General features: G+C 43.5%; 1 protein-coding gene across 1 annotated transcript in view; it reads right to left on the bottom strand.

Annotated features, from left to right (window-relative positions):
- Positions 1 to 2863: 2863 nt before the first annotated feature.
- The window catches only part of MAGOH (mago homolog, exon junction complex subunit), an 80176-nt gene continuing 72367 nt past the window's right edge, over positions 2864 to 10672 (bottom strand). Inside the window, exons 4-5 of the mRNA XM_085602590.1 lie at positions 4315 to 4397; positions 2864 to 3123 (exon numbers count right to left, since the gene is read on the bottom strand). Coding sequence (XP_085458716.1) covers positions 3024 to 3123; positions 4315 to 4397 — 183 coding nt within the window. The 3' untranslated portion in view covers positions 2864 to 3023. The remainder of the gene's footprint in view (positions 3124 to 4314; positions 4398 to 10672) is intronic.

The raw sequence follows: 10672 nt of genomic DNA, 5'->3' as shown, positions 1-10672 counted from the left end.
GCCACGTTTGCAGTATTTACACTGTGTAGATTGTCCTATGTCTATTGTTATTGGATCGTGAAAACTTTATCAGTCTGTGTAATTGGTAGCACCTCACACGTGAACAAGGCTTCTGCCGAAACGCGTCGTGAGAATTAAACTGGACTTTGATAACGTTTGCCTTTCCTTCCTGAGAGCGTACTTACGAGAATTTCTTACAATTTGATTACTTTCCGGCACGCTCCACCGGAGTGCACGCCACCCTTCGAGGATCCCAGCGTTCCAGCAGGAGCTGCTTTGCCTGAGTGTGTGGTGTATATATATATTTTTGCATCAAGGGATTGATTCATCCCAGGTCCGCCATGAGAATGGGCCTTGCCAGGACCGCTGCCAGGAGCAGCCTGTGACTGCACGGGGAGGCAAGTTCATTACAGCTTGCCCCACGGCCCGGCTTGTTCAATTATTGTGGCTGGACGTTGGGGACTGGAGGGAATCCCTGACACTTTTATTACGGCAAACATCTGCCACTACATGGCCCCCCCTTTGCGAGGCAAATACAGCGCTCATTCGAGCACAATTTGACCCTGACCCTGTTGCAGTATACCATCCAGGTGCACGCTGGGATCTGTAGTCTCCCATTTGACTACAGATATCCTGATAGGTGCATGGGCAGCTGTTCTCCCACCCATGGGAGCGTCGTAGCAACTTCAAAGGAGGGAGAAGATGTAAACCAGCTGAACGCGGCGTCTGACGAAGGCTAGGAAGCCGAAATGCATTATGCCGCAATTCACCTTGTGAATAAAGGATTCCTGAAACTTTCCCCGTTGTGTCCTTGGATTGCTTTCAGTCAAGTGATCTTCTCTTTGATATTTTCGCGTCTGCCAGGAGCGCGTTAACAAGGACCCGTCCATCAAGAGGCCTGGGAGTTTGCTGGCAACAAACTTTTTTGCATCAAGGGATTGATTCATCCCAGGTCCGCCATGAGAATGGGCCTTGCCAGGACCGCTGCCAGGAGCAGCCTGTGACTGCACGGGGAGGCAAGTTCATTACAGCTTGCCCCACGGCCCGGCTTGTTCAATTATTGTGGCTGGACGTTGGGGACTGGAGGGAATCCCTGACACTTTTATTACGGCGAACATCTGCCACTACATGGCCCCCCCTTTGCGAGGCAAATACAGCGCTCATTCGAGCACAATTTGACCCTGACCCTGTTGCAGTATACCATCCAGGTGCACGCTGGGATCTGTAGTCTCCCATTTGACTACAGATATCCTGATAGGTGCATGGTCAGCTGTTCTCCCACCAATGGGAGCGTCGTAGCAACTTCAAAGGAGGGAGAAGATGTAAACCAGCTGAAAGCGGCGTCTGACGAAGGCTAGGAAGCCGAAATGCATTATGCCGCAATTCACCTTGTGAATAAAGGATTCCTGAAACTTTCCCCGTTGTGTCCTTGAATTGCTTTCAGTCAAGTGATCTTCTCTTTGATATATATATATATATATATATATATATATATATATATATACACACATACATACATACATATATATATTACCACCTCTTTTGTTTGCACTGGTGATGGAGCTAATAAAGTGCATGTTAAATGAAGCTCACCCACTTTTGGGATATATAAATATATCAATATAACTGGGACAAATATGAAATGTTCCCAATTATGGAAATGTCTATTCTAACAGAATATAAACCAATAAGGTGTTTAGGTATACATATTCATAGAAACAAGTGAAATGATTCTCGACAATTACCGGAGAACTATAGATACACCGCACTGGGCAAGTTGACCGATGGCTCTCTATACCCATCTTCATAGGTGTAATACAAGTGAATGAATTGTCTAAGCTCCTCTGTCTGTTACTCAAAATACCCATTTGATTACCTCAGATTTGTTTAACTAAATAGGAACTACTGGTGCCAGACCCACATTTGTACTATCTAGCTGCCCAAGCACACTACTAATTTAATCTTCTTCTTAACTGTAAACATGTATTTATAGAGCAGAGACTTGTTGAGTCTGACAGTATTGAGCTCAAAATTCAAAAAGATAATAGAATCCACTCGGCGGCACACCAAACTGACACTTGACTCGGCCCAGTAGTAACAGAGGAGAAGTGGAAACATGGCTGCACCAAAGGAAAATATCCTTCATGTCAAACCATACTCAAATTAATACATTTTAAAATTGCACATAGATTTTACGTTGCACCTCAGGCTTTGGTGAAATATGACAAAGCCTTTATGGAAATTGCAAATACTATTACAGTTGGATGGGATTTTCTATATCTCGCATCGAAATGCCCAGCCATTGTGAAATAGCGAAAGACATTTTTGCTTCACTGAACAAATCGGTGAATTCTAATAAATCATTTCCTAATTATATGCATTTTTCAGGTCAAGTAAAAAATACTTCAAGTCCCTGTAGAAGATGTGCAACCATGGAATTATTACTAGCGAAGAGAAGGGTACACTAAGATGGTTGAACAAACTATACCCAAGACAAAGACTAAATCCATGTGACCCATGAGATGGCAGAAAGCTGTTCAAACATGTCACATTCTATAGCCAGACAGCGGGACTTCTGTGATCCTTTAAAGTGAGTCTCCAAGAGAATTTCCTGCTACGTCACACTTGAATCATTTAGCTTTGGACAACCTTCCACACCAAATAGCAATTGCACTACACCATATGCAGATCCATTATTTTGGCTACTTTGCACCTCGAAACAGTGTGAATTGAATCACTCATTGCTTACAAAGCATCCAATGCAAAGATTTTGATGGTACATGGGTAAAATCTTAATGTGCAAACAAAGAACATAACAGATGTTTCAACAGCCACTTAAATGAAAACAGAAAAGGTGCCTTGGTTTCTTTCACCAGTATTTTATTAAAGGATTGATTTGGGATTTGTAAAAAAAATTCCAAAACATACATAAAAGTCTTTAGACAAACAATAAAAGGAACTAAAATAGATGGAAATTCCAGCCCACCTTACAACAACATAAAATTATAAAATGTACAGAATATTTAGATTGGCTTGATCTTGAAGTGTAACCCAATTAAACTGAAGACGAGACATTTGAGGTCCTGCACCAGGTAGTAAAATACTCGTAAGCCTTCTGGGTCCCTAAAAAGGACATACAAGACAATCATCAGTTTATCAAGTATTACAAGATGTTAAACAGAAAGCGCGAAGAATAAAATAACAGTTATAGAGTAACCTCTTCCCTAATTAGTGGTTCTCTACAGAAGACAGTAGTAATGGTATGCCAGTATAGGTACAGGTATACACATCTAAAGTAACACTGTGGTAAAAAAAAAAATAATAATCAAACATCCTCAAGTAAATATATGTAACATGAGAGCAACTATATTCACCCTTATGAGGAGCCTATTGCCAGATAAAGAAAGTCCTATTTTTTTTTTTAATAAACACATTTTATTGATTTTTAATGGCAGTGTAACAAAGCACCACAAACTGAACTTCTCCCAACATGCTCCACCCGCAACAGAAAATCTTATTAATAAATAACATTGCAAGGGACAGTTTTTTATGCGGAAGACAACCCATAGTATTCCCAGTATTTGCCCCGAAATATGTTGAATTTCCAAGGAAAACCCTGTGCGCTAAAAATTGGTTACTCCTGTTTGGCACACCAGTCCGTGCCAGACTGGCCACAGCTTCAGACTGGGCGGCCTGGGCAGCTTCCAAGGTTGTGCAATGTCACATTTAGCAATTAGGGACACCAAGCCCACACACACCCTTTCGCCCCGCGGCCCTCCAAACTCCTCCATTAGGCCCAACAGGGCCACGATCGGTCTAGTATGGATCGCCAAGGGTGGATGTACACAGGACCTTTCCAGAAGAATGATGGGAATAATGCAGCAACCTCGCGGAACTAAGTGTTTGGAATTTGGAGCAGGAAGTTCAGTCTTAATTTTTGGGCTGATACAGTCTGATGGGTGTAAATGTCCCGACTTCTGGTAAATGGGCAATGCTGCTTCTTACTAATAAATGACACATACATAATTGGTATAAAAACATCAAAAGATTTGACTCTTGGGATTTTGCACAATATAATTATATGGTGCCTGCGGTGTGGGCTAGTCAGTGGATTGTGCCAACTGGCAATTGCCAGTGTGCTGTATTTTTGGGAAAAAAACAGTGGTTTTCTGGAATCTAGCTATGTTTTATCAATAACAACCTTTGATCTCATAAATGTACCATTATCGGTTATAGCAAAGCATCCTAATCTTATGGAGTCATATACCCAAACAGCCTAAAAATGTGAATCTCAGAATGCTGCAGGTAACCTACTTTGATTGGTTCACATCAATAAGGGAGCCAATTTTTGAGGTGGTGAAAGAAATGTGTTCATCTCCAATCACAATTTCGAGTTCCTGAAGAATGGGAAAAAACACGAAGACCATCATGAACACATAACCACAAAATATTTGAATTTTGTCATTTTTTGCATATTTCATCAAGACACACATACCGCAACTTGTCTGAATAAACACCTTCAGTAAATTGCAAACGCATGATGCCAATCAAGAGTTTGTTCACTTGTGTTCTTGGATTTTAAAGTTAAAAGTGTGAGTGCGAAAAGACTGATACTTAAGCACTATTATTGCGCTTTAATATGGAGTCCCAAACAGGCAGTCTTCCCTGAGGATATGTTGCGATACAATCACATTCCTCATCTTGTCCCAAATACATTACTTTGCCCAGAAGCATTCTGCAGATGAGATGAAGCAGAAGCATGGCTATTAACGCAGTTCCCATTTTACTATTTCAGCAAAGGATTGCTGAAAGGACCCCTGTGTACGTTTATTTTCTGAAACAATGAATGTAAGCAGCATGCATGCCATGGATCGGATGGGGAGATGACCCAGAGGAAAAATAAAAACCAATGTTCCACAAACAGGTCAGCAATGCTTCTACCTCCTACTCGCACAATAAAATTGGCCATACAGATGAACCTTAATTATTAGCAATGTTCCATTAATAACATAACTGTGGGATTCTCCGATACAGCAAAGCAGCACATTTACCCACACTATTACTTGCTGTGCACACACCTGCAGTTTCCCACAGCTATCAAGAACAGGCTTTGGCAAAGCCAGTAGGTATTGCAGTTGGGACCTATTGGCTTTGCCAATGTCTTCTCGCAATTCTCTGCAACAGCGCTTCCCAAAAACTTTCGAATCAAGAACAAATTTTTAGCGAGAAACTTTCGCGATCAACCGGGTTTTGGTGGACATGAGAAGGGCCATTTTCTACAGCATCATGTGATGGTGCACTCATTTACAGACAGTAGTTTTTCCATTGAAATGGGCACTAAATTTGTACAGGCATTCAGTTTTGCTGATAAAACTACAGTGCACACAAATCCTAGTGTGCAAATGGAGTATCCGTTAATATTTATTATTTATGTATCACGAAGAGAGCGTCTTTGTTTTGAACCTATTAAGATCTTTGTTCCCATCATACTTTAGAATTACAAAAACGTGGTTCATTATAGCTTTCATAACTGCTGAATGTGTACACTTAATCTACATGCGTTTACATTGTTCTGTATTACAAAAGATTACATCCTACAATCTTTCCCGTCACACTCCCTGTACCCCGGGAAGACAGTCACATAATTCACTTTAATTTTCCTTCTCTGACTGTAAAGTGAGAGGAGTTTGTCAACAACAATCTCCATGTTCAAAAAACAAGCAGCAATTCATCAGAAGACTTAGCCTGACATACGACTTCTGTCTTTGAAGAGCAGCAAACGTGACAATACAGAGTTTAAAGGTATCTTTATTTATTGCTTGGACTTTCACGACACACTAAATACTGGCTCCCGATCCGACAGTTTCAGAAACACTGCTCTACAGTGTCAAGCTTTTTCTCGATCCTCTGCAGCAGCACCAAAAATAAACACGCATTAAAAATGCAATAGGTCTCGCCTTTTATTAAGTTAAAAGCCATTTGCTTCGCTATACAATACCATTAGCAAAGCAAATGGCTTTAACTTAATCAAAGGCAAGACCTATTGCATTTTCAATGCTTGTTTTCAGCTGTTCTCTCTACTTGGGAAACAGAAGGTCTGGTGCAAGGATGTTTAAACTCTCAGGTTAAATGGCCTGTTGCTGTTCCAGTGCTCCTTTTTCCCTAAGCAAAAACTCCTTTTTGGGGCCATTTTAATCTGGGACCACCAAGCGGTTGTCTTTGGTGGCATGCTAAATCTGCTGTGGTTAATGATTGTAATGTTCGCTGCCATGGGGAAGGGAGGGAGACTGAGCTGGTGCTGCTTCCGTGTAGACTCGAGCCGCTGGGTAGTCCCCAGCGGTGCCACCATGTGCCTGGTCTCTAGTGAGGCCCCCACGGTGCCAGCAGGCCCCTTGACCCAGGTGTGCCCTCCTCCGGGTTCCACCACGTGCATTGACTCTGGTGAGGCCCCCGCGGTGCCAGCAGGCCCCTTGACCCAGGTGTGCCCTCCTCCGGGTTCCACCACGTGCATTGACTCTGGTGAGGCCCCCGCGGTGCCAGCAGATGCATCGACTCTGGCGAGGGCCCCGATGTGCCAGCAGGTGCTTGACCCCCGTACCCGTCCCCCCGTGCCAGCAGGCGCCTCGACTCCAATGAGCGGCGCTGCTGTCTTTGGCACTTGAGAAGCGGCATGTAACGCGCACAGCCATCGGCTCCAACCCTGCATGATGTTATAAAGCGCCGGCACACCCAGGGTTTCTTGGTGCTAGAGGGAGACCATCCGGCACTGGTTAGAGGGATTGGGATAAACAAGCGTCTACAGGACCTCCTAAAAGCCAGGTCTTCCTCAGCTCAGGTTATAGCGTCAGGACGCAGAGGGGTGGGGCTAGTTTAATACACGCAGGGACAGTACCCCCCGCCCCCACACACACCCTGAAATATTCCAGCTACGGGGAGACTTCTCTCTCACCTGCAGGACCCCCACCCAGTACATCCGGGTCACGGCCCCCTCTCTCTGCCCCTCAGTACACAACACATGACGTCAGAGAGCAGCTCGCCCGGCTGCCCATGTGCCAGGTTCAGCTCCTAGCACCTCCTCTCTGGGCGCACCGTAGTGGCTCCTGTATGTAAATGCTTCCAAACCACTGAATTCACGAGCTCAGCCTTTCTTTTCCCCATGCCCCCTGTGAAGTAATCGTTGCACGCAGGTTACTTGAAGAAGAGATGTTTATTCCTTAATGACAGCTTAGACAACCACCGGAGGCAGAAACCGTCCGCTCTCCGCCCACTCCAACGCTTATCGAATGCCACCCATAAACAGAGAAACATTCCATCATGGAGTATTCCAAGTTGGAACACTACACCCTGGACCTCCTTTCATCATATTGTTTACAATAACTTATTCCATCTTTCTTCGACTTTCCGTCTGTCTTCGATTTCCGACGTGAATGACTGCCTCTCGTTTCCAAGCCTCGGTTTCAGGACTTTTCACAGCAAAAGATCTTAAAATGAAGATTAAAAGCCCTGGGCATGTGACCCTGTGTGACCCGTGACCGAGCCCGCCACGTACGAATCTAAGCGCTGCAGCAGGACGACGTGTCAGCAAACGCTCAAGCTACAACTTTCAGCAGATGCCCCCACAGAGAGTGCCAACACTTCACCCCTATAAAATAAGAATGACAAGGGTGAACGTTTGCTTAATACAGATTACTGCGGCCTGAATCACCAAGACTCTGTGCGCCCAAGGTCAGCAGAGGCGTGAGGGGCGATGGGGGAAGCGCGGCAGAGGCGTAGCTAGAGCTTGTGGCACCCGGGGCTATCCCTCAGATTGCCGCCCCTTCGGGGTTGCTGGGGAAAAAGGACAGCAAGCACTTGAAAGAGGACCGAGAGACGCGTAGTATCGCCGCTAATAGTTACCTCGATCATGCAAGTTACATACACATGTGTGGCATCCTGGAGTTCTATGCCTGTTGCTATGGACTTTAGAATGTTATGATGTAAATAGCAGGGACTGTTCATTGATAGCTGAGGACGGTAACCTGAAGCAGCTGTTGTGCTTGCTGTCCGTGGATGGGATCCTTTCTTGGAATAAACCTACTTTTACTATGAATTCGGAGTAACCCTCATTCTTACACTTGGCGACAGAGGATGGCTACGGAAGGATCTCAACACTAACGCAAGAAGGACGTTCTCAAGTTCAAGAATCAAAGATTCGTTCTTCTACGTTTCAAAGGTACTGTTTTTAAAATTGTTAAAAAAAAGAAGGCAGGGAAATCATCCTTCCTCTTGATTTCTGGCTGTTTGACATGCTTCTCAGCTCATTGAATGAGAAGCTGCACTCTCAAGCAAAGCAACGCTCCTGATGCGCTTTTAAAGTTATGCTCCTGATGCGCTTTTAAAGTTACGCTATCTAGTGACTTGCACTCCTGGTTAACACAGCTTTGGTAACCGTTGTGTTGTTTACACCGATACTAATCTTTTCCGGCCATTGGCATGTGCAATTTTTCGTTGGTGTTAATACGGCATTAATTGGCGGTTGGAGAAAGCAGGGGCGAAACGGAATTGTTTATCATTGAATCCTACCTTGGAACTGCAATACATGGCTCTCGAGCGGCGTTGCTGAGTTCGACTGATGTTCTCTACTTAGCTTCATTCTACTCATCACTGAGTTCGAGCGGCGTCTCCTCGGCGTCTCTGCTTCCATTGTTGCTGGCGTCTGAACTGTGCGCTGATCACGTCGTTCCGTCACTAAGCGTCCCGTTGCCACCGCAACCTTCACGCTTATCACGTCGACGTGACGGCCATCTTGGAAAACTCCAAGACAACGCGGTGAATTTCTCGTTCTTGATGCAAAGTGATGAAACGTGTACAGTAATTAATACCTGCTCAGAGATACAACGAAACGGACGAAGGTGTCAAACTGTGTGCAGTATTTAATACCTGCTCAGAGATACAACGAAACGGACGAAGGTGTCAAACTTCATTTTCTCTGTTCAACATCACAGGTATTTCCTTGTGTGTCACACCAGTGATACACACACTTGTATTTGACACTACGTTATTTTTTTCAACAGTGACATGCTCACTTAAGCATGTCAAGCCAGTGAAGGAACAAGAAATTGTGAAATTTTATTATTACACAGTGTGCTATTTCTTTCCTATGTTTTGTTGAATGCTCTATGAGTAATGCTTAATTAAGCAGTCTGAGAGTCACGTTAATTTTCTTTAATGCTCATTTAGTCTACTTTTGTTATACAATATGCAGAATGTTACTGCACCTCCGTTCTTCTTGTCATCTCCTGGTGATCCACCCATTAGATGGCAAAAATGGCGCAAGGTCTTTGAGCGATATGCTAGGGTATGTGGGGCTTCGTTAGGTGCGGAAAGGAAAACAGCGTTACTTCTTCATTGCTTAGGCTCGGAAGGTCAGGACGTATTTGATCACCTTCCTGAGCTTGAGGATCGCACTCTCAATGAATATGAAATATGCTTAGCAAAATTGGACAAACATTACTTGCCTAAAGTCAGCACAATACTTGAGAGGTACCATTTTGGTCGCAGATCGCAATTAGATGATGAAAGCATCGAGAATTACATAACTTCTCTTAGGAAGCTGGCCTCTTCCTGTAAATTTGCTGCCACTCTGGATGAGCGGATACGGGACCAATTTATGTTAGGCTGCAACATTGAGCGTGTTAGAGAAGAGTTGTGGCAGAAAGATGAACCGACACTAGATGATGTGATAGTCATCGCCAAAAGGATTGAGCACTCAATAAAATGTGTAGATGTTATTAAGAAAAATGGTGATGTTAAAGGGAAAAGCTTGGTTCAAGCAGTTAAAGGTAACATGAAAGAAGTGGTAGAACACAAAGAGGTCAAGAAGAGTGGAGTATCTAATGAGTCACAGGGTAAATTCAATTTGTCTCTAGTCAAATGTTTTCGCTGTGGGAAAATGGGTCACTTCGCTAATGATAGACATTGTCCCGGCTGGAAAGCCACCTGCAGCAAATGTAAGAGGAAGGGACATTTATCCATAGCATGTAAAGCAAAAAGTTACAAAGGCAAGATCAATGAAGTTGATTATGATTTTGATGATGATTTTGTAACTTTTGAAGATGTAGACTGTGGCCAAATTCAGGTTCAAGTCATACAAAATGGGGAAAGTAAAAATTGTCCGACGGATGAGATTCTTGTTGAAGGGAAACCAACTAAAGTCCTTTTCGATTCTGGGGCCAAGATCACCATAATATCAAAGGCATTTTTTCTCAAGGAAATGAAACATAAAACTAAAATTTTTCATCCAGACATTAGACCGTATGCCTATGGTGGTGAACCAATACACTTATTTGGCTATTTCTGGGGCCTAATAGATTATAAGAACAGGTTAACTAACGCAAAAGTGTATATTTCGCAAAAGGGTGATAGCATACTAAGCTGGTTTCACCAAAAAGATCTGGGGGTGATCTTAGATCCTAATTCCTCACCATCTATCATTCTAAAAGAGAATTTTCAATCTAAATCAATCTCAAGCATCCATCAAATTTCTGACAATGAATTCTCACGCATGTTGAGGGAGAAATTCCCTAAGGTTTTTTGTGCTAATCTAGGTTGTCTTAGGGGCTACATTCATCACATTCGCTTAGTCAAGGATGCGAAACCTGTTTGTTGTAAAGTACGCAATGTCCCAGTTGCC

The sequence above is a fragment of the Triturus cristatus genome, chromosome 4_2 (assembly GCF_964204655.1).
Source record: "Triturus cristatus chromosome 4_2, aTriCri1.1, whole genome shotgun sequence".
Lineage (NCBI taxonomy): Eukaryota > Metazoa > Chordata > Amphibia > Caudata > Salamandridae > Triturus > Triturus cristatus.
The sequence above is the reverse complement of the archived record's forward strand: the minus strand, read 5'-3'. Positions and strand labels throughout refer to the sequence as shown.